The sequence below is a fragment of the Onychostoma macrolepis genome, chromosome 08 (assembly GCF_012432095.1).
Source record: "Onychostoma macrolepis isolate SWU-2019 chromosome 08, ASM1243209v1, whole genome shotgun sequence".
Lineage (NCBI taxonomy): Eukaryota > Metazoa > Chordata > Actinopteri > Cypriniformes > Cyprinidae > Onychostoma > Onychostoma macrolepis.
Window position 1 is genome coordinate 6,907,436 of NC_081162.1, and position 26,969 is coordinate 6,934,404.

At 35.8% G+C, this 26,969-nt stretch overlaps 1 protein-coding gene across 3 annotated transcripts; it reads right to left on the minus strand.

Annotated features, from left to right (window-relative positions):
• Positions 1 to 7,170: 7,170 nt before the first annotated feature.
• On the minus strand, positions 7,171 to 14,602 carry fgf17 (fibroblast growth factor 17). Of its 3 annotated transcripts, none has more exons than XM_058783827.1 (5): positions 14,217 to 14,602; positions 13,866 to 13,902; positions 13,096 to 13,240; positions 12,428 to 12,534; positions 7,171 to 9,566 (listed from the first exon to the last, which is right to left on the minus strand). In XM_058783827.1, the coding sequence occupies exons 1-5, from the start codon at positions 14,246 to 14,248 to the stop codon at positions 9,276 to 9,278; spliced, it is 612 nt and encodes a 203-aa protein (XP_058639810.1). In that variant the 5' UTR covers positions 14,249 to 14,602; the 3' UTR covers positions 7,171 to 9,275. The 3 variants fall into 3 exon arrangements, with proteins under 3 accessions (XP_058639810.1, XP_058639809.1, XP_058639808.1); XM_058783826.1 differs by having other exon boundaries at positions 13,096 to 13,243; XM_058783825.1 differs by having other exon boundaries at positions 13,096 to 13,276.
• Between the last annotated feature and the right edge of the window lie 12,367 nt (positions 14,603 to 26,969).

Below are 26,969 nucleotides of genomic sequence, written 5' to 3' on the forward strand. Positions count from 1 at the left end.
TTTTAGTTTCATCTGACCATAGAAGCCAGTCCCATTGGAAGTTCCAGTCGTGTCTGATAACTGAATATGCCGGAGTTTGTTTTTGGATGAGCGAGGAGAATTTTTCTTGAAACCCTCCCAAACAACATGTGGTGATGTAGGTGCTGTTTGGCAATTTTTTTATTTTTACAGATTTTCTGACCCCGAGACTCAACTATTTTTTGCAATTCTCCAGCTGTGGTCCTTGGAGAGTCTTTAGCCATTCAAACTCTTCTCACCGTGCATTAGGACAATATAGACACACGTCCTCTTCCAGACAGTTTCGTAACATTTTATGTTGATTGGAAATTCTTAATTATTGCCCTGATGGTGGAAATGGGAATTTTCACTGCTCTAGCTCTTTTCTTAAAGCCACTTCACTAATTTGTGAAGCTCAATTATCTTTTGCTGCACATCAGAAATATATTCTTTGTTTTTTCTCATTGTGATGGGTGATTAAGGGAATTTGGACTTTGTTTTCCCTCCTATTTATATTTTGGTGATGGATAATGGCTGGATAATTTCATATTCATAATCACCCTGGAGTGCTCAAAATTGTGAATATGAATGGGAATATACTTCAGATATATTTTACTCAGAAGAATTTCTAGGGGTGCCAATAATTGTGTCCAACGTGTATTTGAGAAAAACATTTATTTCATAATGATATTTCCCCCCATTTTAAATTCGTATTATCCAATGAAAGGTTAGACTTTTGTGAATTTTTTTAATAAAAGATCAAAAGGATTATCAATGCAGATTAATTTTCACAGCCTTCTTTGATCATATTTACCAAGGGTGTCGATATTTTTGGCCATGACTGTATAAGGGCTGAATGTTTGGATCCAAACTCAAGAGGGCAGCAGAGAGTCACGTACTGCACTCATCACTGCAAAAAATAAAAAATAAAAAAATAAATAAAACAAATAAAAAAATAAATGAATAATAAATAAGTAAAATAAAATAGAGGACTATTTATTTATTTACTTACTTACAGATGTCAATGGGACAGTAACCTCCAAAAATGTACAATCTATGTAATCTACAATTGTGTATACAGTCTATGTCACGGGCCAGGGTGCCCTGGCTCCCTCTGCTGTCTGTGTTGTCATGTCTTTTTCGGCAGCTCGTGACAGGTGCAATCAGCACTGATCTGGCGGTGGGGCTGCGCATGTCACGAGCTGCTTCTATTCCGCCTGTTGCTCATTACCCTTTCCTTTATATTTCTCTTCTGACTAGTTCCTGTTGTGAGTAGATTGTTTTGTGTTCTGTGCTTTGGTATTACACTCACGTCTGTCTGTCTGTATCCCAGGAAGCATAGAGAGAAGGACTGCCACTCTCTGCCTCACTCCACTCTTAGGTGGTTGGTCCTGTGCGAGCGCTGGGTCTTGGGCAGTGATCCGCTCGTTGGGTCCGCATCTCACTGCCGACCGTAGCTGGATTACCCCAGAGACTTGCTTGCTGTGTTTTGTTACAGTTTTATTTGTTTTGTTCACTTTTGGTAAATAAACCTTGTGCTTGTATCTATCCTCTGCCTTTGAGTCCTCTGTTCTCCTCGTGCCATCACAGTCTATACACCTAACGGTTGCTTATTAGTGCCTTAAAGGTATATATTATTCAGTGGTGTAGTCTAGTTTTTATAGTGGGTACACTCTGATTTTTCCCTGCCAGTTTCATACTCACCGTCCTAAAGTGACAACCCCATAAGCACAACCACACTCACTAATTCATACAATAAGCATCTAACAGAGTTTTCTGAAAGACCGCTTATGTGATATCCACATGTCAATTTATTATAAGCAACAGAAGACTTAAACAGCCAATGACATTTACAGCTGGGGAGGCTGGACTGATTTTCTACTGTTTAGTGTTAATCATTTAACTCAGCCAGTTACATTTATCTCAAGAATATGGTGCCTGGAGCACGGGTTTTATCAGCTGGCAATTTTCAATGCACATTTAAGAGCACCTGTTTTTAAATTCCCTAGCTGAACTTTCAGTCCACAAGGCTGGTCAGGAGTTCTCATCTCTCTCATCATCTGAAACAAGGAGATATAAACATTGTATTCGGTTTAACTGCTGTACACAGACACACATACACAGTATCTGTGTTATATTTCCCTTTCTACTGCATGCACCACACTAACGGAACGTAAGTTATTAGCTAGTTATGTTGACTTGAGAAATACTGTTATACTATTTAAACCAACCTGGCATAAACGTACCTGGGGGCACTTTTAAGCGAGACATTTTTTTTGCATACCTTACTGCACGTTTTGCCGCGGTTTCAAAGAGAAATGTCCACTGAATGGCACTAAAACAGGGGTTCAATAGGTAAACCCTGGCACGCTTTTATTACGTTGATATACATATTGCTATGTTTTTATTACGTTGCTTCAGGTACGTATTGTGGCGGTTCAGAATTCAAATATCCGGGGACCGTCGCTAAAAATTAATGCTCTGTCGTGTTGGAAATATATGCTCTACACCAAACCCAACCCTAAACATACCCGATAGTGTTGACAAATGCAAAACTGATATAAAAACGCATTTGTTGATGCAACCATGCTATTTGAACTTCTTTATATGCAGATTTGAACTGTTTTGTCTAACCGTAGTTATGGGATTCGAACCGGAGCTCCTCGCCTCTCAAGTCCGTTTCCGTAAGGAATAAAAGGCGTCTGAGTTTTACTGCCTCTAGTGTTCATTTCTTTTGGAAACTGCAGTGACATGTACTTATTGGTATGTATTCCACGTCTCACTAAAAAGTGCCCCCAGGTACGTTTATGCCATGAGACCAGGTAGATTTAAACTTATTATTCTTCTGAGACCAAGAATTTTCAATTGTACTGTATATCCTCCTAGGGCATTAAAGCGGTCATATGATGTGATTTCAAGTTTTCCTTTCTCTTTGGAGTGTTACAAGCTGTTTGTGCATAGATAAGATCCCTGAAGTTGCAAAGACTAAAGTCTCAAAACCAAAGAGATATTCTTTATAAAAGTTAAGACTCGACCACGCCCCCCTAAAACGGCTCATTCTAACATGCCCCCACATGTCTACGTCACGGTGTGGAGAGATTTGCAAAACACCTCCCAAATGTTCACGCAATGAAAGAGGGCGGGACTTATATTCTTGCTGTAGTAGTATTGTTGCTGCCGCCGGCGCAATGTCCTGGAGATGCTGTGTTTGTTTGTGAAAGCGAAACTTCTTTGTTTGGGCTTCCAATAAAGGACACAACTAGAAATCAGTGGTTAAGTTGTATTTACAACACTGTTCCAGAAAAGTTCAACCCAAATATTAGAGTGTGTGCAGCGTATTTTAACAGAGGACTATTTCCTGAACCTGGAAGAGTAGCCTACAATGCCTGCTGTGCTCAAAGACTGTTTCAATAAAGTGGGGCAATTCCAACTTTGCAAGGACAGTCTGGCGCTTCTGACTCACAGCCTGTAAGTATGTTTTAATATTTAAAGAATTTGCCACTGACTATTCAAACGTGAGTTTTGAGCTGTGTAGAGTAGCGCTTGTTGTTTGTCTTTCTCCGATCACAAATGCAGACATGGTAATGTTTTACTTTTACGTATAAAATCAGTAATTATGTCCCCACTGGCTGCAACAAATGCCTCATTTGTAATGGGTTTTATTGTTTTTGTGTCGTTACGCCGGGACACGGCATCACAATACGGTAAGGGGCGTAACATTTCCGTCTCACGCTTGAGGTATTCAGCCAATCACAACACACTGGATAACTGGCCAATCAGAAAAGATGAGCTTTGTAAAAATCGGCACGTTTCAGAAAGGCGAAGCATAGAGGAGCAACAATAATGTACAGTATGTGGAAAATAATGTGTTTTTTGAACCTTAAACCGCATAAACACATTGCATTACACCAAATACACAAAATAATAATAATGTTCTTTTTAGAAACGTCATATGACCCCTTTAATGCCATAGGCACCAAACTCATCAGAGATCTTGGACCTGATCTGTAGTTTGTTTCTATATCTTTTCTAACTGATGAGACTTAGTTTTCATATAAATAATGATCAAAAATCAAAGATTTCCCATAGACTTGCATTGGCTGAGCAAAAATGCCCTCTCTAGAGGACAACTGCAGTCCACTAGAGGGAGCCACAGGATAATAAATCTTTCAACTCCCCTCATTTACTTTCGTTTTCAGTCAGTTAAATTTACAAATAATTGCAGACATTTCCTTTATGCTGCCAAGCAAAGCTAACATATATTTGATCATGACCAGGTCAGGTAATGATTATCTGATGACCAGAGGCCAGCGTGAAAGATGCTAGGGACAACACGAGACAGTGCTGCCACGACTGACAGTGGCTCCACGCTGTTTAGTGTCCAGCAGCAGCAGCAGCAGTAGCGAGTACCGTCAGCACAGCTGAAGAGTTCTGCGTTCAAATACACGCAATAAAGATTGTCGTAAAGCCCCAGCAAAAGTAATTACCATGAATGTGTCCGGGGGTAAATAGTAAGGATATATTTGAATTATTTACTAATAAACTAGTGTTTTCTGTGTCAGTGTCGCAAAGATGAAGATGATGATCCTGATTCGCCATCTCCTCATTAGACGCGCCTTTAGAGAGAAGTGCATCTTCACGGATTATGATTATAATGAAAGAGTTTTTGTTTTTGATTTGATTTATTTCATTAAGTAGTAATTTAAAACTTTCCATAGATATATTTATCATATCTGTGATGCATATATTCGCTGACTTTCGGTTTATTTTTGTGAAGCGCTCCTGTTCAAGATGAAACGGCAGAAAGCGCATCGTTTATTTTATAAAAGCACAACGTTTTGTTGATATTGTGAGTGCACACAAATAAAAGTAGACCCTTTACAGTTCCGAATGATTTATTACTCTTACCTTTATAAACAAAAATTATTTTAAGTGCAATTGAGCTTCCACTCTCCGTACAAACTATTGGATGCAGCACACATTTATCTAGGTTTAACATTTAAACATTGTTATATGCTTGAACTGTTTCAGTATATAGATTTTATTTTAGGCAAGTCGTGATGATTTGAGAAGGCTAATGTTTCATCAAACATAAGCTATGATCAGCCTGCCGGTCTGCCGCTGGCTGCCTGGTCATTACTTTAAGAAAGAAAAAACTTATTTAATGAACAAAAAATTGCCCCAAAAGTTTTTCTAAATGAATAAAAAAACGAAATGAAATATAATCACTTTGCCATTACATACAAAACTGAACTATTTTAACAGCTGAAACATGAGCTGTTTTGGGAGAAGTGGGGGGGGAGACGGGCTCAGGTCGGACTCGGGCCAGTAATTCTGATAAGCTGTCGGACACGGGCCGGGCTAGGGCCTAAATTTGAGGCCCGTGCAGGGCTCTAATTCCACAGTCTGTTCGGAAATCTATAGGCTCTCAAATATGGTTCTTTCAGTGAGTGGGTCGACAGAAGGATAAAAAAAAAACCCCAAATAATATTTTAAACTTTTTTTCATCAATAATCAAAGCTAGTGTGTCGATTTAATTACAAATTCATATATTATATTTTAGAATAGGCCTGTTACATAATTCATCAATGCCAGTTTGTCATGTATAATAGGCTACACCAACCAATGATGATCTGGCACAAGTTAAAATTTCATTGGACAATAATGTGAAGTGGAGCGGTCATTTTCCATTCTTATTCATAAATCGGTTGAAAATTGCATGGGACAGACGAGCTTATTTCACCTTTACTCTTTCATGAAACTATCATAGTTAATGAAGCCCAAGTGCCACCTACAGGCCTATTATGTGAAGTGTAGGCTGGCGAAATGGTGACATGAAAGGATTTTATTATGTTACCAATTATGCAGCGTTATGAAAGTGGCTTATGCTGATCAAGCCTGCATTTATTGGATCAAAAATACAGAAAAAAACCCCAATATTATGAAATAATATTACAATTTAAAAGAATGTTTATCTATTTTAATATACAGTACTTAAAAATATAATTTATTTCTGTGATGCAAAGCTGAATTTTCAGCATCATTACTCCAGTCTTCAGTGCATGATCCTTCAGAAATCATTCTAATATGCTGATTTATTATCAATATAGGAAACAGTTGTTCTGCTTATTTTTATTTATTTATTATTATTTATTTATTTTTGGAACCCGTGATACTTTTCGGGGGTTCATTGATAAATAAATAAACAATAAAAAGAACAGAATTTATTCAAAATAGAGATGTTTTCTAACAATATAAATCTTTACTATCACTGTTTCTATCAATTTAGCAAAGCTTTGCTGAATGAAATTTCTTTAAAAATAAAATACTGACCTCAAGCTTTTCAACATATATTGTTACAAAAGTTATATTTTAAATAAATGCTGTGCTTTTTAAACTTTTTATTAAATCAAAGAATCCTGAAAAATGTATCACAGGTTTCCAACATTGATAATAAATCAGAATTGCATAAAATGTATTTTAAAGTATATTAAAAATTTGAGCAAATAAATGCAGGCTTGATGACCATTAGTGACTTATTGCAAAAATATAAAATAGTAATGTATCCAAACTTTTGACCTGTAATTTTTTATATACAGTATATATATATTTTTTTACATTGCCCCTATTTTACATTTGAGCCCCTGCCCCTGAGGAACGCTCTGCACGTCCCTGCTGCGTATCACGTAGACTACACCACTGATATTATTGAAATAGACCTTTTACCCTTCTACCCCAGTGACAGCTGTACTGTGTAGATTTAATTTAATTATTGATGAATTTTTGATTTGATGAAAGAAATAGTTTTATTCAAACCTACATATCAGAATTGAGGCTCAATAAAGTCTAAGTATGTTATATAATAAAATGCATTTGGATCAGTATTGCCCACATATATCAAAATATGTGTATGTGAGTATGAATACACACATACCTTTTTGGATAACTGGCATAATGATGCTGTAAATTCAGCTTAATATCACAGGAATAAATAACATTTTAAAATACTTTTCAAGATTAAACATAACATATCATTTAATATAATAAAAATGTACCTGCCCTAAACTTTTAAGCAGATAACTTTAAAACAAACAAAACCACAGGTTGTTTTCCTAGCCCAGAGAGGAATGCTATAAATGGCAAAATAAATAACATATTTTAATATAATGCTCATGTCTGCTTTTGTTGCCAAACCCATTACTAGGGATAATCTTACAATTATATTGGCTTTTCAGTGGATCAGCAGGCTTCAGGAATGATATCAGCTCTCAGCAGCTGTTGTGGTGATTTGAGGTTATGAATATGACAAGCCCGTTGAAATAAATTAGACAAGTGTGTTGATCTCATGTACATGTGTGCTATAGAAATAGCACAATCAGTCAGAAATCAGTGGATGCTGTGTGCTCTCATTTTTACGTAAAGCTCACATGATATTGTTAAAAATAGAAAATGCAGGATTACATGAATAAAAGTGCTATTAAGGAGAGATTTCACTGTGGGAAAGACAATGCCAAATAAATCTGCTGCAATGTTGCTTTTAGAGCAATTGTTGAGATATTCAGCATGTGATGAACATACTGAAAAAAAACTAGTCTTCATTTTAATGATAATGCAGATCAATTTAACAATAATGCAGAACGTACAACAAGAACAGAAGAAAGATGCCAAAATCACCCGTATACAGACAGCAGGGCGTGATATTATTTGAAAAAGCAGTCTGGCTTCCAGCATGATGTTAGTGATGCTGACAAACACTTCTTTAACATGTCAGCCTTCACTTTAACCTATAATAAAATCTATCCAACAGCAGAGAACAGGTATGACCTAAAAACCCCTCAGGCTGAATATTCAGTGTGAAATGTGCATGATATCTTTGCATCGTCTCCTTTAGCACTTGAATGTGTCTGCAGTGTCAGAATCAAGGCAGCAGGTGGCAGCAGAGAGCTGTTTCTCAATCTGTCCATCCACCCTTCACTCTTTGCCAAATATAAAAGCCCTTTCACACATTTCACAAAGCGAAATGAATAAGCCTGAGGCTGAAGGAAATGTACATTCACATCTGTACAGTAGAGGGCGCAGCTCAAACATTTCAGCTGCCATTCTTGAAGAAAGTTCAACACTTACTTCAGCAACAAAACACAAATTTGATGTTTAACATTCATTTAACAGTCATTTTTGCTTATTCGAATGGTTGAATTGGATCATTGAAGGTATATATATATGTATATTCGGTGTGCAGGTATATTCAGTGTGGAGGTATATATATATATATATATATATATATAAAATTAAAAAGTAAATTAAAAAGTAATGCGTTACTTTAGTTATTTAACTTGCGTTACTTGTGATGCTTTACCACCCGGTTAATGTATATTTATACGTATATTACTAGTGGGCGAATTGAGAAAAATTACTGGTCAAACATTTCTTGAAGTCTGGAGGTGTTGTTCCCTACTTGGAGATAAGAAAGGTACTTTTCAAAAGTTTGAGGTCAGTAGGCCTATATGTTTTTTTAGTTTTTTTTTTTTTTTTATTGTTTTTGAGAGAAAACTCTTCTGCTCACCAAGACTGCATTTTTTAAAATAAAAAATACAGTAAATTGTGAAATATTATTACAGTTTAAAATACATATATTTTTAATTGTAATATATTTTAAATGTAATTTATTCCTGTGATGAAAAGCTGAATTTTCAGCATCATTACTCCAGTCTTCAGGGTCACATGATCCTTCAGAAATCATTCTAATATGCTGATTTGCTGATCTTTGTCACTCTTGATCAATTTAATGCATCCTTGTTGAATAAAAGAAAAAAAAAATCTATGAAAAAACAAAATCATACTGACCCCCAATTTTTTGTTGTTGTTGTTAAAAGTACATTAACAGACAGCAAACAATCATTTGAAGACTCGTATTTATTTATTTCTATCCCAGACACATGAGGTAATGTCAAACATCTTCGGTGGAAACTGATGTTGATTTATATTTCATTTTACATTTATATTCCCCCCAAAGGGAACTTGCTTTTTTATGGTGTTTAATATTGAGCATATTGTCTTAAAGTCTTTAAAAAATGCTCACACAACACACATACAAATACCACCTTAATTAAATATATACATTCTCTTTGACTATCTTACCATATTTACAAGTCATCCCGATGAGCATCCATGCATTCAGTGTTGCTGGCTTTTTCAAGTCCATTAAGTATGAAAATATATAAAAAATAAAGCTGCCTCTTCTTCTTATTAACAGTCAGATGAGTTTGTGTGGCATGGTGTTAGGAAGCAGAGTGGGCTTTTCTGTTGCGTTTCGCCCGTCGGGTCGGTGGAAAGTTGATGAACTCAAAGTGTTTGGGTTGGTCCGAGTTTGGGAAGGGGAGTGGTCCTTTGTGGAGGCGCTTGATGAAGTGAACTTCCCGCTGGTTCTCCCTGGTTTTGGAGGCCTTGATGGGCCGACCCTTTCTGCTGAAGGCCACATACCAGCCCTCATATTTAGCGTTCTGGAAAGCAGTGTAGTTGTTCTCCAGGACGATCTCTGTGAAGATGCAGTCCCTTCCTCTGCCATTAGGCTGCGAGAAACAGAGAAGCAGCCACATGTTACTTCACTGAACTTTAAACTCAAAACAGGTGAATAACTGTGAAATGAAGGAGTTACTAAATAACTCTTTATTAATGATCAATTACTTTAATAATACATTTAATTTACATTATATATAATCCTGTAATTACTTATAAACAATGCTTTTTCCCCACACTGAAAATAAGTTTATAATGTACCATCTGAATCTGTCTGTTGCATTCTTACTTTTTTCTGTGCTGAACAATTAATTTTCATATAAAGGATATATAATTTTGTATATTTTTATTTTAAGATATAATTTCTTTTTTTTTTTTTTTTGATCTGTTATTGCTGTCTTTTAAAATATTTATCAAATAAATTAAGTAACAAAGCCAGGGTTTATTTTATGTTTGTGTCATTATTACATTATTCCACATACATATATTTAGAAATAATATATCGTAAAAGAATATACTTAAGCGTGAATTGAATGTAATGTTTTCAGACACTTTATTGCATGTTATTTGCAATTAAATGAAATTAGTTGAAATTAGAGTGCTATTTTGACCCACTTAAGTAGGACTTAAATACATCTTTATGTAATTACTTCTAATGTAATGCTAATGTGTTAAATTGTACTGCCGAATGCACTGACAAGCATTTATGATAAACTAAAATATACTTTTATGTCATTTCTGTTAAAACGTGTCATGTCATATTATAAAAAAATATATAAAATATATTTGTAATTTCACATTTGTAATAATGAAGTTGCAATTTACACTGTAAAAATGGCACAATGTACTGTATTAATATAAAATATTTTCCATATATATATATATATATATATATATATATAGGTGATTTACCTATGTATTTTTTATCTGTGTTTACTGATGTAATATTGTATAACACACTACAGTTAAAATTATAATCAAGTACTTTACATGTGCTTTATTATTTTAGTCAACACATAAAAATAAGTGTACTTATTTAAAGCATGACCAATTCAAAGTTATTATTATTAAAACTTAATGATTTAAAATATACTTTAAAATATATCAGTCATTATTATAAAGTATACTTTTTGAAAGCGTACTTAAGTGTGTTAAGAAACATAATGAAATATGGCTCACTTTGAGTGCACTTTTGTCACCTTTTATTTCATTAACATTATATTGTCGGCAAGTATTGTTTGTTTTAAGATTAGAAGTACACTACAAGTGCACACTCACTACAACAAAGCACACTTCTTTTTCAAAAGGGTTGGACTTCATACTGACACCTAGCTTTATAAAGTTTTATTTATAAACTGCAAGTAGCCGCTGGTCATGTGATCCCAACATGGCAGCCACCATGATGGGCCGCACCACCAGACTTTGTTTTAGATGTTTAGTAATTCCAAATTTCCAAAAGTAATTCAAAGTGCTTTCAAATGGCTTGGATCTTATACAAGCAGTGTTTTGACCTGTTTGGCCCATCATTATTTATTCTTCCTCACAGCCTGTGCCCTCATCTCTCAACACGGTTCACTTCATGCTCTCACTGTCTCCATCTAGTTGTCCCAGCGCTTTGTCTCATGGCCAATCCATAGCGCTGAAGACATTTTTTCCACTTCCGCGAAGGAAGAGGTGGATTAGCATCTGACTAAACACAGAATGGGTGTGAAAGCTGTTTCCTTCACAGGCCTGGCCGTCGAGTCTCAGTGATCTTCAATCTCCTGTAGAAGATGTCGTTCACACATCTAGCCGCTGATCTATATGTCCTGATAATACCTCACCAATCACAGCATTTGCACAGCCAGTGAGTTTAGTATTGAAAAGAGCTGCTTTGGCATTTTGATAACTCCTTTTGTTTTTAACAGTAAATGTTATGAGTTTATGAGATATAATATGAATTTGGAGTGAGATGAGGGTGGGTAGATGATAGAATTTTTATGTTTAAGTAAATCATTCAAGATGTGATTTGATTGATCTGATCAAATTTAGATTTCTGTCACCACGTTTTAGACCAGGAGCATTCAATCTTTTAGATGCCTCAGACCCCCAAATATGATCATCCTCATGCGAGGGACCCTCAAATATGTATTTTCATGCATAAAAACCCAATTTATACCGATTTAAATTGGTCTGCTATACACTATGCTAATTTAAAATATTATTCGAAAAATATAGTTTCTTTTACATTTTGTACTCACTACTGTTAGATGCCATTTTTATTATTTATTTTAAGCAGGTTTTTATTTTGTATTCATTAATTTATAAAATTAGTAAATAAATAATATTTTTTACTGTTTACTTATTGATGTGTGTATATATATCATTGTATTAATTATTTAATATAAATTTGTATTATTTAAGTATTAGTTTTGCTCATTTATTTATTTATATCTGTTTTTGTTTGCTTATTTTATACTTATTTAGACACTTTTATACACTTTTTAAATGGTTTTTCTCTAAACCTTTACACGGCCCCCCGGCACACCTTAATGGCTATATGTGTGTGTGTGTAATATATTTATATATTATTTTTTATACGTTTTTTTAATCAAATTGTGTATTATTTGTTTATTTTAATCTTTTTTTTATTACCATTTTTTTTTCTTTACACTTTTTAAACACTTTCAAACATTTTTACACTTTTTAAACTTTTTTCTGCAAACCATTGCAGCCCCCTGGGGGTCCTGGACCCCAATTTGAAAACCCTTGTTTTAGACAACACTTTTACCCTACTTTTACCCAATAACAGGCCTACAACTTAATTATCAAATGGCGTGCAAAATCTAGTTGGCTCAAAAATCTAATACACTTTCCCCAACAAAAATTAAAATACATTTCCTGCAAAATCTCCAAGTAAGATGGAGGTACATACCTTGCCGACTAGTTTCCCCCTGCGGTTCATGCACAGGTATCTGCCACTCTCTGCTCCTTTGATCCGGACACGACTTCCAAAGGTGTCCGTCTCCACATAAAGTCTGGCTGTATAATGCAGCAAAACTGTTAGCAACAAACAAAACACTGTAGCCTTGAATAGGCTCAGCCATTTATCAAAACCATAGAATATGCTACAGTCATAATGAAAACATACCCCATGTGCAGTGTAAAAGTAATTCTACCTGACCTGACCCTTGAAAAGTCACCTTTTTTGGCATAATCCAATGAAATCAGGCTGATTCAGTCATGTTTCACCAGTTAATTTAGATGTTGCCATGAAGCATCAGTAGTTTTTAAGATCTCAGTATATTTATGACATATAGAATATTGCAATATCAAGATTTTCAAGATGACTCCACACATGTCCCAGTGTGTTCCTAAACTCCCATAAGTCCTGGCTAGTCAAATCAGTCTCATTTCCCCTTGCTGTTTGAAGCAAATTAACACATCCTAATCAACACAAAGCGGAAACGATTAGGCAAAGAAAAGTCTTTTGAACTATCAGCGAGTCCCTTTTCAGCCAATAAAGCAATCAGACGCGAAACCAGCGCTATCTGCACCGAAACCTGCCGTGAGTTAATTACTGTAGATGAATGCGCGACTCACCGAAAGTGTTCCCGTCCTCGGCGGTGGCGCTCACTCTCTTGCCCTGGATCTGCACGTGTCTGCCGCTGGTTCTGCTGTACAGCTGATAGACGCGAACCTGCCGCCGGCTCAGCTGGTCCGTCAGAGAGCCCTGTTCCCTCACATACTGCTTAAAATTAGGAGAAGGGTGATTCTTCTCCCCCTTTTCGGTGCAAAGGGAAAATAAGATCACATATATTTCTCTCTCTGTTGCTGGAATAGAAAACCTTTTCGTTTTGTAAATGCCAGCAAGAGCACTGATCGAACTCTAGTGTAGAATCAGCAGACTGCTATGGAAAATGATTTAATTCTAATCTAGAGCAGTGGTTCTCAAACAGGGGCCCGCTAGAGGGCCTCAGCAAACTTAAAAGGAGCCGCGAATGATTTAAATTTATTTGAAATAAGTTACATTAAAGTAGCCTATAGATGTTGATTAGAAGAATGTTATAATCAGTCGACATGTAAACTGACTTCCTATTTTAATATGTCCAATCAACAAATGTTAATTGAATGAAGAACATACAGTGTTTTATATATATATATATATATATATATATATATAAACATTAATCGATTTTGAAGCTTTGACATGTAACAGACTGTAAAAGTATCAAAGGAAGAATACTGGAGTCAAAAAGGTTGAGAACCACTACAAAATTGACTAAATGCATTGCCGAAGCCGTGCAATAAATATGACACACTTTAACATGTTACAAAAAAAACACGAAATAAATAAATAAATAAATATTTACCTGCGCGTGACACCACACCACGAAGAAGTGAAAAGAGCTACAAAATAAAACAAAAGTAAGGAAGGTTAGTCAATATGCTAAATATAAACAATACATATATAATATTGTGTGAACTAAATCATAGCAGCACATTATGTTCTCTTCAGTTCAGCAAAGAATTTCTTACCAAAAAAGAAAATAAAAAAGAAACATTTAAGGTTCTTAGATAAGCCGTATGGTTCTTCTGAGATTAAAAACGCTTTGTTTGTTTTTGAAAAAAACAAAAAAAAAAAAGTGTAAAAAAGTATAGGAAATAAACGTTTATTGTAAGATTAAACGCCTATAAACATAGCTAAATATCAATATACTCACATGTACAAGCAGCGCTGATTTAGTCCATACATTGTGGGAACGCAAAGTATAATGTCGTATCCAGGGTTCTCCTGAATGATAATCCAGCTCTGTGATCTCTCGATTAAATGAGCTGAGTCAAGTAAAGAGTGCAGCAGCGCTAGATCTTCAGATGCGCGTCTCCGCAAACACACACGCGGATAAATCCGATTAGCAAAAAAACGATCCACATGTAGTCCAGAACATTATGGAGTTCCATCATATGTGTTCGTACAACGCAGGTCGCTGTCTAAATCATATTTTTGATGATAGTGGTGCAGTGGGTCCAGAGTGTTCTTGATGTTGTGTTGGCACTGTCACTTGTGGAGAGGCGCAGCGCGCTCTGCGCGTCTGGATCCCTCACTGCGCCAATGTGATAGACGTCAAGATCCCTCCCATGAGTGTTGCACCTTTCCCCCCCTCTTCAGAGACTCCTGAGCTGTGTTCTGCTAGATTAACATGTGGAGGTGTTTCCAACTTCTACAACATTCAAATGAACTGCATGACCATGTGACTATCCACAACCTGCATATTTCTGGAGTAGGTTGAGAGGTCTCCTAACTTGGTCCCATCTGATGGATGATTAATCTTTCCGAATGAACTCTGATGTCTTCAGATTATCCTCTGTATTTAAAGCTTTGAGTTTCAATGAGAAAGGGGTGTGCCGCCTGATGTTTGGTTTGCTGGGGCCCATCTCAGTGTTGGTCTGTCCCCGTGAAGGGGCCGCGGCTCACACCTTTTGCTAACCTGGCAGCTCTAATGAGAAAACAATGGTGGCTTTTAATCACAGGACTCCAGCGGGCTTTTGTTAGCTCATGCGGAATCAACATCAAGCACTAACGATATAACGTCAACAGGATGCTCTCTTTCCGACGCATAGTTAAGGTGCGTCACAGCAATTAGTGCTGTCTTACAAGTGTGACTATACCAGAGCCGCCACTTGGTCCCTTCAAATGAAAATTCATGTGAACTTTTCCACCCTAGGAGAGTGAAACTCAAGGATTATATACTGTCAATCAGTGTTTCTTAACTGGGTTTTGCTTCATAACACAGGTTGGTGATCAATTGGTTACCCAACACAACCAACCCATATTTAATGTAGTATGTAATTTAGTTTTGTGTATAATTTTTGAGAATCAGGACACGTCTCACGACCTGGCCATGTTGGAATCTAATTTGTCTAGTCAAAAATGACAAACTGTGTGACAAAATGCAAGTTTGATTGGATGAACCAAAATCCGTGTGTGGTCAAAATGCTTAAATATGTATTTTGTGAGTTTCACAAGTTGATTCATTATTTTGCTATCCTAAATGCAATTAATTGTAATTTCCCCATCTGCTATCTGCAACCTTTTACATTGTGGCATATTTTTTAATCAAGACCCACCAGTTGAGGACCACTGTTGAGAGGTTATTTATTGCTTTATTTATATAAATTTATAGATTTTATACCTCTATTTTATCACACCGAGGTCCTTTTATTCAGTTTATTAATGGTCTAATTTGCTGAATGAATTTAAATTCATACTGATTCTTTGGTAACTGTCCATCTGACTGGGCATGATGGCGACAGACATGAGCATGACTCTTGGTGTATATTGCAATGTGTTCTCCGCCCATCAGTTTGTATTTTGCTAACGATAGACAGATAGTCGGGAGGTGTGAATAGTCATTGCCGATAAAGGTGGGTGAGACAGGTGTGTGTCTGATTTGAATGTAACCGGGGGACTGAATAATAGCACAAGTCTTTATGTTCTAAATCTTGCAGGAGTCTATAACTGTACATGCTTTTTCACTGATATCTGCAACTTTATTTCTGCACAAATATTGTTTTGGAAGGATAAATCTGCTAAATGGATTTTATGATGCCAAAATGTGCTAAACTGATCTGAGAGTACTGTACTGTACTCCAATTGGTAGCTAAATGCATGATCAAAATAGCCAAAATATTGCCAAAATATATGAACAATCATGCAAGAGGTGAGAAAACATTATTATCGACAGGCATTCCAATGGACCTTTTCATGTTTTCAGGGTTCTCAGAAGCAGAAGTCATCATAAACTGTGAAAAAAATTGGTATAGAAACCATTTTCACTCAGAAATACAAAGAAACAACAAGTAACGTATTGAATTAAATGTAATTTTGAAGCAGAATGACTAAAATAGTATTTTCTTATTAAACACACTGAAAATTCATTTTTTTTACAGCATAGTTGGGTAATTTTATAGTGGTGAACAGAAAATACAGCAAAAATCATTTTTGCATTCCCATTTGACACAATAGCAAATGAAAAATCCATGATGGTGTTTCTATGACTATATATATTATTACATGGTCAGATATGAGGAAGATCACTCCCCAGTGGATGTATTAGAAACAGTCACATAGCAGCTTCAACTATGTTAAATATTTTATTAATTAATTATGTTAAATAATATATATATATATATATATATATATATATATATATATATAAAGGGTCCATTCAGCCAAAATCTGCTTTCAGTGAAATTTTGTGGGTGCAGGTTCCAGGTGGACCTGCCGAAGAGTTATAATATTTAAAGCAATGTCCTGCAAAACTTCTCTGCTGCTCTCATAGAGTTATGAGAAATGATGTGAATTCCTCACCTATTAAGAGACAATGTCCAGTGGTGGGAAATCAAAGGAAGACAGATGTGTATTAAACTGTGATCTGACCCTCAGAACTGTTTGACATACTGTACATTTAAACAGTCACACCCTGACAGACACATAGAGACAAAGCAGCTTTTGCGAAAGCTTGAACTGAAGACCCACATAGGCTCTTAATGTGTGTGTGTGTGAACGGCAAGCATCAGAGGGCTTAAGCAGTGGATCTTCTCACCAGACCGGAATTCCGTCGGCCCCAGCAGGATGCCAAGGGTGTCGGCCATGGTTTTTTAGGATCGGGCGGCTCAGAGCAAGAGGGATGTGATGTGTCCTAATGAAACACCACACGTCTAGCACCCCCCATGTCCCTCTCCCACTTTTTTTTTCCTCCCTTGCTTCACCCCCTTCAGTTTACGAAGCAGCGGTGAGATCTGAGGCCCTGAAACCTGATCTTATTTATTCACGTCTCGAGCTTTGCTGGTGCTACCTTAGCGATGGAAATAAACCAACACAGAGTCTCGATCAGACACCTAGCAACAGAAACCTAGGTAGCAGTTCCCCCAACCACAGCCCAGGCCCAGAATATACCCACGGGTATCCCGTTAAATAAAGACTGGGAGATGCTGTAAAAAAACACAGATGACAAGTGGACATGGGATCTTGTTTGGGTTCAGAGCTTCAATGTCAAAGTGTTGACATGTGATGACAGCGCACAGACGTGTTGAGCCATTCATTTCTACCACAAGTCAAGTCCCGAATGGCCCAGGTCCAACATAAGCAGCTCTAAAATGAACTAGTTATAAAGCATAACACATTAATCTATTTATTGAGTGATTGCTAATTGACAACGCATATGTTGTGTGTAAGAGCCACATGTTGTTTGGTCATCCTTGTATTCTTAGAGCATGCAGAGCAGTCACTTCTTTTAGTGTTCGTGATGATGCATCTCAGAATGAAAATTTGGTCATTGTTTATTAATATTCATTTCATTCTTAATTCTTTGTTCAGTGGAACACGCAATGAGGCTTTTTGAAGATTCTTAATGAAGATCTTTTCCATAAAAAAGAGCAACAGAATTCATCGTTGACATTGGTTCTCACATTGGTGTTTACAAAGAAAAATATTTTAAAATTCACGTTTAAAACACACAGGCAAAGTTCATAGAAATATATTTTTTGTATTCATGAAATCATGCTAGTTTTCAAAAAAATTTATACCACTTTCAAAAAGCGCGATGATATGTGGTGCAACCGTCTTTGAGACTTTTATGTAGGCCTATACATTTTAATCAATACTTTTCAGGTTTTAAAATGTATTTTTCAAGGTAAAAGTACAGTTTTTTTTCCAAATGATCATGAATTATTTATTCATGGGAGATTTTGGGAGTTGCACCACATGACATGAAGTAACCTTGACTTGTCATAAAATGGTCAAATTATCTGGTATTTTAAGAGGCTTACAGTATTCATAGATATGTATATTGATGAAAACTTCAGACATGTCTTGGAACGGTCAATGTGTCGTCACTCACAGTAAAAATCAATGAGTTCTCCAAGATGCCACAACTTTGTGCAGCTTCTGGTTGTAAAAACGGCCATGATTTAAATTCCCCAAAAAATGGGATAAACTTTCACAGGTGAGAGTGTTTTTGGTTTGTGTTTTTATATATTAACTTATATATTAACTTATATATTAACTTATAGCGGCCCATAGAAACAGCGGTTAAAGGGATAGTTCACCCAAAAATGAAAATTCTGTCATTAATTACTCACCCTCATGTCGTTCCAAACCTGTAAGACCTTTGTTTATCTTCAGAACACAAATTAAGATATTTTGAATGAAATCCGAGAGCTTTCTGTCCCTCCATAGATAGCAACGAAACTGACATGTTCAAGACCCAGAAAGGTAGTAAGGACATCGTTAAAATAGTCCATGTGGCATCAGTGGTTCAACCGTAATTTTATTAGACTGCAGCTTGTTTACAAGCAGAAGGCATACGCTATACATGCATGATGTATGTATGCATTTTTTAACTAATTTTTAAACTATCCCTTTAATGAAACATCTACAGGTATGTATACATATCTATGAAACTGTTGACCTTGAAACAGTCACGAGGGTCTTCGGGATCTCATTTTCAGCTTTTTTTCTGCATGTCGTTACACCACAAGACTTTGATTCGGCCTTTTTTTTTTTAAATATATGAATAAGCAATGAAGCAGTTGTTAAATATTTACTACCTGGACTAATACTAATATTTTCTACCTGGACTCTTTATCACACTTGGTCTCAGTTTTGTCTTTCATCAACATTAGCCTTTAGTTGTGTGCTAGTGTACTGTGAGCTGCAAGTGAAAGGTCGATTGGTGGTCTCCCTAACAGCTTAAACCACATCGTAAAAAAACTGGACCATAAAGAACAACTGGCTACTCGTTTCTGACCCCACAAAAATAGAGACAAAGCTTCAGAAAGTGGGTGGTCTGCTCTCTATGAAAAAAATTAGCGTTGTGTGAGGGTGAGGTTAAGTTCTTGTCTTCATAACGCCTCTAATGTGCGTCGATTAGAACACATTAGCATGCGATCAGAAAACTGAATCAGAAAACGCCTGAGACACAACAACAACAACAAGAATCTGTAACACACTGCTGAGCAGAAATGAAAACCTTTGGACGAACCAATAACCTACATTTCCCTCCTAATGAAGTGTTTAGGGTGGATTAATGGCTAATTATTACACTGTCCACTGACCCTTCGTTTTACCCCAGCCATTTGCAAGCTGACCATTTGAGCTTGCCAAATTTGACACAGCTGACACAGGCAATAAATTTGAACTAGTTCCACCTCCCCCTTGATCTGTGATGAGGCCTAGCCCCTCACCCTCACAACAAACACACTCCTTTAGTCACAAATCCACAGGTTAAGAGTCCTAGAAGCTCATCACATTTTCTGACTGTTGGAATTAAAGGGTAAATTGGAAATCAGGTGAAATGGAATCAAACAGTTGTCAGATTTTCCCAGAGTGATGGTCATGTGACATGAAGGGCGCTTTAGATGGCTGTCAGAGGGTCACATGACTAGTAGGTCTTCTAAGTGGTGACACTTATTTTTAATATATTTGATTATCAAATAACTGATTACACTAAAATATAGCATAAATATGTAATTACTCAAAGATTTAATTAAAATAGCACACTTATAGTAATACATTCTTTCTCTCCTAAATGTTTAGGTGTTATCATAGTTATTAGGACATGTTTTATCTATTTACAACAATTATTCTGTAAGCAATTGTCAATGACAGGAGTAGTCAGCATAAAATGAAGACACATTATATTATATTACATTTAGATATGTTGAATAATAAATAATATTAAAATATTTATATGTTCTAACATAAACATACAAATAGTGCTTGGGAATGGTTTGAAAAGTACATAATTTTTCCTCTCTCGTGTCGTACCAACTTTTTTTGATTTTGAATAAATATTGCACATAGTCATATGGATTAATTTTCTATTTTATTTTTGGAGTTCGGCAGCATAAACCCAACATTTCCTTAATGAAAAGCAGAGGCTTAGACATTCTGCCTAATATCTCCTTTTGGGTTTCCCAGAAGAAATTAATAATACAGGGTTAAAATAATACATACAGTAACAAAACCTTACAAGATTAAATTAATGCATAAAATAAATAAATGAATGAATAAATAAATAAATAAATAAACACATACATACAGACATACACCAGTAAATTTATTTATTTGTTTACAAGAAAACAAGGGGATCAAACTTTTTTAAATGTTTTAAAAAAAAACTTCACTTGATCCATTGGGTGAGGTGTTTTCTCTTTTAGATTGATTAGACACTGTGATGACAGAGTGACATATGCATGTATAAATATACTTGTATACCTCAGCATGCATGAGTTATAATTTTGCATGCCAGGTCCAAAGCAACTACCTATGATTAACAAATTATGATATGCTTGAATCTCTGGGACTCTCTAAGAGAGAAATACACAAATCCATAAGGGACCTGCTCTGAATGTCTACTCAAATGTGGAAAGTTGAGTTTGTGTTCCTCGATTAACACCCAATAGCTGCAGACAGCCGCTGACTGCTTCATTTGCCACCCGTCCCGCCGACATTTCAGAGCCCAAATCCAGTCATGTTACTCAGTCTCCAGTCATTCTCGCACGGGCAGTTAAAATAGCCGCCTGCTGGACAGTGAGGAGGGGGTTGACAGGCACGGCCTGGCCTGCTTTGTCCAAGAGCACTCAAACATCTGTGTTATTTTTAAGAGGCAAAATGTCAGCGTGCAGTGAACAGACGGAAAGAAGGACCATGTGTGGCAGAATCTGGGGCTCCGGTCACAGACTTATCACCGGATTGGTGTGACCATCACTGGGGAACTTAACAAGACAGAGAGCCAAAGCTGTGATTATCGCTGCTAAATATTAAATGATCAATTTAAAAACCTTATGAGTCAATTACAAATAAAGATGTCTACTGTGGTTTATTTGGGGTCTTCTAAATAAATAAAATATTTAATATATATATATATATATATTTTTTTAATAGAAATTAATATTTTTATTCATCAAGGGAATGCATTAAAATTAATCAAAAATGACAGTAAAGACTATGTATTCTATTGCAACAATAATATTTTATTGAATACTTTCTTTTAACTTTTTGTTCATAAAAAATGAGTCTCACAGTTTCTACTAAAATATTGATCAGCAAAAATGTTTTCAGCATTAATAATCAGAAATGTTTCTTGAGCATCAAATCAGCATATTAGAATGATTTCTGAAGGATCATGTGACACTGAAGACTGGAGTACACTGAAAAAAAATGATTCATTGAATTTACTAAATTTTTTTAAGGTAAGTGGTTGCAAACAATTTATTTTAGCTAAATTTAAATAAATTTAGTTGACTAACTTTCAACATTTTTTTTTATTTAAATGTAGCTCAAATAAATAGATTTTACCTTAAAAAAATGTAGTATAATTTTTTTCAGTGTAATGATGCTGAAAATTCAGGAATAAATTACATTTTAAAATATATGAAAATAGAAAACAGCATGAATTTATAAAAATATTATTTATTTAAATTATTACTTATTGTTTATTTGATTGTTTTTGAAATTTTGAATTTAAATAAAAAATATTCTGATGTTTTCTTTGTGTCACACATTGACGATTTGGACAAACTTATGATGAAAAAGGGGGGAAAAAATGCATTCAAAATACAAAATGGCTTGTTGGTTATGTCATACTGACTAAATTAATACAATTTTAAAACAAAGCAGTTTCACATCTTTAAAACAATAATAAAACATTATTATTACTTTTAAAAGGAGACCTGATTCCTAATTTGTTTCCTTTACATCTAGGGGAGAAAAAGCAAATCAGCATGTTTCTGATTAGCTTATCTTGATCAAACGGTAACAGCTTTTTAATAATCAACGGTTGGTTCTGTATACAGACTGATGTGACCTCCATGTCCCAGTGGAGACGTATGCGTCCATTAGATCAGCAGTCTAGTCTGTGGCTGCAGGGTCTCGTCAGCGGTCATATTGGGGACTCATGTTGTCATCAGCAAACACGAACACTTCAGCACATTCATATCACACATACACAGACACTCACAAACACACCGCAGGCTCCATTAACAGTTCTATTGAGTCCTACAGAGCCACTTAAAGTTCCTTATTGTCTGCTTTTGAAGAGCACTGGTACATTCACTCTGAGGGAGTTCATTTCTTTCTTCAGCAAGCGGCAAGTGGACCAATAGCTGTGCCTTTCATCTGGTAAAATTAGCCTGTGAAACATCTCATCGTATTGCTCACACATTAACACATTAGCAACTACGAAAACACTTTGACTCGCCCCAGCAGGAGAACATACCACATATAACGCCCAAAATTCAAACAGAACACAGGACGTGAGACCTACATTAACATCATGGTTGACAATCACTAATGATTTGCAAGGGTTTGCTGCAGGCTTTATGGTTGATATGCTTCCTCAAATCATGTAGCAGGTTAGGCAGATGTATACTCTTCTAAAGCACAAACATACAGTTTTTCACCTGGTGGATGATAAAAAAGCACAACAAATTCAATTGATTTTGACTGAAGGAAGAGCCAAATCAACTCCAGAGACCAAGAAGACATGGGCTCCTTTAAAGTGGGCCAGTAAGCAACAACTTGGAAACTACCTAGCAACGATGAAGCAATCACCCAGAATATCCCAGCAACACATCTTAGTATATATATTTAAACAGCCTCATAACCATTGGCAACACCTTGGCAACTGATACCCACATGTTAAAAACACTCAAAACATGTTAGCAACTGCATAGCAACACCTTGGCAATCACCCACAACTGCATGAGAACAAACTTACAAGAACGAGCAAAATCTTATATCACAATATTAATAATTTTATTTCATGATAACGATATATTGCAATGTAGTTATTTTTGCTTTAAATAAGGTTTTTATTATATCAACGTTTTTGATACCATGGAAATTTCATAATTCTTGTCACCGGTGTCAATATCACAAAAAACTAATACAGCCTAAATTTATACAAAACAAAACAAAACAAAAAAGTCAAGACAAGTAAGCAGTCAGCGATTAAATAAGAAACTAATTACAAGCAATAGGACAAAAAAACTACAGTAGAACAAATATATAAGAAATGCTACATACTTTTTTTTAAAGTAATCAAATATAAAAACACTTAATATTCTTCACTGTGTAAATTAAATATATATTTCTTCTTATTAAAGTTATAAAAGTGATTTAGTCAAGAGCAGTGAGAGATTTTCTCTCTTTTGTTGTTTGATTAACATGAACGACAGGGAGCTGGAACATTAGACTGCTGTCACTTTAAGAGCTACCCGGATCCACTGTTTACATGTGAGCTTTCTTTCTCAGCTGTTTTCTTTCACTTAAGACCTAAATTACTTTGTTTATGAGGATGATAGCCACATATTAAAACAACACCTTCTGCTGCCTTAGTAACTGCATAGCAACACACTTAAAATTGTTTAATACACGTTAGCAGCCACATTAACACTCTAGTAACATCCTGAATGCTTTAGATACTGATAGCCACACATTAAAAAACAACTTAATGACTGCTTTTTATAACATTCTCACAATATACTGCTTAGAAAAACCCTGGCAACGACCCACAACACTGTAATAACTGCATAGCAACTGTCTAAAAAAGTATTTACAACACTTTAACGCTTTAAATGTTGAAACACCATGGTAACCATCCTCAACACCTTAGAGACACTGAGAACACTCAATTTGAACATTCAGAATGCCTTAGAAAATGCTTAGCAACATTCTAGCAACCACATAACAACACACTTAAAATTGCTTAAAACATCTTACCAGCCCTAGTAACCATCCAGAACATAAAAAGCCACACATTAAAAAACCTTAGAACACCTTAATGACTGCTTTTTGTAAGCACCTTGGCAACACCCTAGCAACCACATGGCAACACACTAAAATCACTTAGCAGCCACATCAAAATGCCCTAGCAACCATCCTAAACATACTGATAGCTGCATGTTAAAAACACACCCAGAAAACCCTAGCAACCACATAGCAACACACTAAAATCACTTAGCAACCACATCAAAATGCCCAAGCAACCCTCCTGAATGTACTGATAGCTACACATTAAAAAACACAAAGAAAACCTTAACAACTGCATAGCAACACCATGGCAACCATCCACAACACCCAGCATCTTATCCAGGCAGCAGATACCTACTAGAAACTACAGGAGTGTCAGAATTGTTGACTTTTTAAAGTATGACTCTGAGCCGCACGTGTGTGTGTGTGTGTGTGTGTGTGTGTGTGTGTGTGTGTGTGCATGGGGGGCAGCTGTCTAGCCTTTGACTCCGCCCCTCCCCTTCCCCTCTCTCCAGACTGTGCGTCTGATCTCTCTGTAGTTCACACCTGATCCCAAACCACTGCACTTCACACAGGAATTTTCCATTTTCTATTTTCTCTAGCAGCCAGTCCGGCCCCTCCTTCCACCCCCAGCGGCCCTTACAACTGCCACACACACACACACACACACACACACACACACACGTCTGGTTTGCTATCCTTGTGGGGATGCTCCATAGGCATAATGCTTTTTCTACTGTACAGACCGTATATTCTATTGCCCTACACCAACCCTACACCTAGACCTACCCCTTACAGGAAACTTTCTGCATTTTTAGATTTTCAAAAAACTTAATTCTGTGTGATTTATTAGCTCGTTTACCTGTGGGGACCTCAATTTAGGTCCCCACCGTGACACGAGTTCCCATGAGTCTGTGTGTATTCAGGTTTAAGTCCCCACCTGAATAGAAAAACAGGTACACACTCACACACACACACACACCATATATGCTAGTCTAAGTCTGTACAAAAGTGTGCACACTAGATCACCACAACACACCACTGTGTACTCACACCTTCATCTGAAAGAGCAACAACCATTTATGCTTTGTAAATGGTTTTAAATTCTGAGTGTTGTTGCCTTAAATTTGGGAGGCTCTTTCAGTTAATAGGAGGCTGATGACAACATCCGGTTTTTAGAAGACATGCACCTCATAAAGTCAAGAAGAGATGCATTTGATTTAATATGCTTTGGTCAATCCATAATTCCTTTACTTTCTGTTCTTTCAAAGTTTTCATGACTTTACTATTATTCTAAAATGATTAAAATACTAATAATAATGAATTAAGTGTCCACATGCTTCACTGGTAGTGTAAGATGTCAGAATGTTGATGAGGGGAAATTTTAAGAAAATGTTTGATGTATTTTATTTATTCTTTTTATAAGATGATAAATATTTAATTTAATTTAATTTAATTTAATTTAATTTAATTTAATTTAATTTAATTTAATTTAATTTAATTTAATTTAATTTAATTTAATTTAATATTATCTTATCTTATCTTATCTTATCTTATCTTATCTTAATATTATTAATTATTAATATTATTTTTGCTGAATATTCCGGTCATTTTTGACAGTGAAGCTTCTTGTCCGTATAGGCGGTCATTTAGCGTGGGAATTGTGTGGTTTTATTCGGGTCAGCCGGCATGCCCTCTTACCTGTCCCTGACCCCTGAACTCCCAGTCAATCTCTCTTCACCTTCCTTTTCTCTCATTCCTTCTTCCTTCTCAATGATCTCCTCACCTCCATAATCTAAAGCCGCATCTCTCACTGCAGTGACCTCTCAATCACACCTGCTCCAAAGTAAAATGCAGAAAGACCTTTCAAATGTTTGATTGTTTTGTGTGTGTGTGTGTGTGTGTGTGTGTGTTTATGTGTGTGTTAGTCATTTTTGAAACCAGGTTTCCCTACTCAACTCAAGTGCACTGCATTTTAAGATGTACACATGCAGCTGAATTTGTAATGCTATTTAATGAATTTTTAGCAGGCACCTGAACTCAGCAGATGCCTTTGTAAAACACCTTTTAATTGGGTAAAAGTTAGACAAAGAACATGCTATCTTTGCCTTAGGCACGCTTCATCCCTGCAGAAAAGAAAGGAGAGTCACTTTCTCAGAGTTTAAATCTGAGCTTAGCATTATGTAAGCCGCATTGTTAGTACACAGAGCTGAAGACAAAGGTAAACCTGACACTGAGGATGCGCTGGTGAATACTGAGCAGGGATGTACAGTCCTTGTGAAAAATAAGTGCACTTTTAATTGTACTGCACTTGTAGTGTACTTCGATCCTTAATAGTATATGCTAAAATATTACATAAAAGGCTACTTAAGTGTATTTAAAGTCATACCCTAGTAAAAAAAGTAATATATTTAAAATACATTTATTTCATACTAAGTATAGTTCAAATCTATTAACATATTTATTGACATATCACTCGAGACTTACCGATAAAAACTTTATTTGGAGTACTACTTTTACACAATGCACATTTCTTAATATTAAGCTTAAAATGTGTTTTAATGTCACTATTGATGAGGATTGTATGATCTTTGAATAATATCAATCTTTAAATGCGAGATATTTAAAGTGTACATGAAGTATACTTGCAATAGTTCCA

Coding starts and splice junctions, on each gene's coding strand:
- fgf17 (XM_058783825.1), bottom strand. CDS start 14,248: ATGTATGGACTAAATCAGCGCTGCTTGTACAT. Junction 13,903..14,216: donor AATCAGCGCTGCTTGTACAT/GTGAGTATATTG, acceptor TTTATTTTGTAG/CTCTTTTCACTTCTTCGTGG. Junction 9,567..12,427: donor GGGGGAAACTAGTCGGCAAG/GTATGTACCTCC, acceptor TGTTTCTCGCAG/CCTAATGGCAGAGGAAGGGA.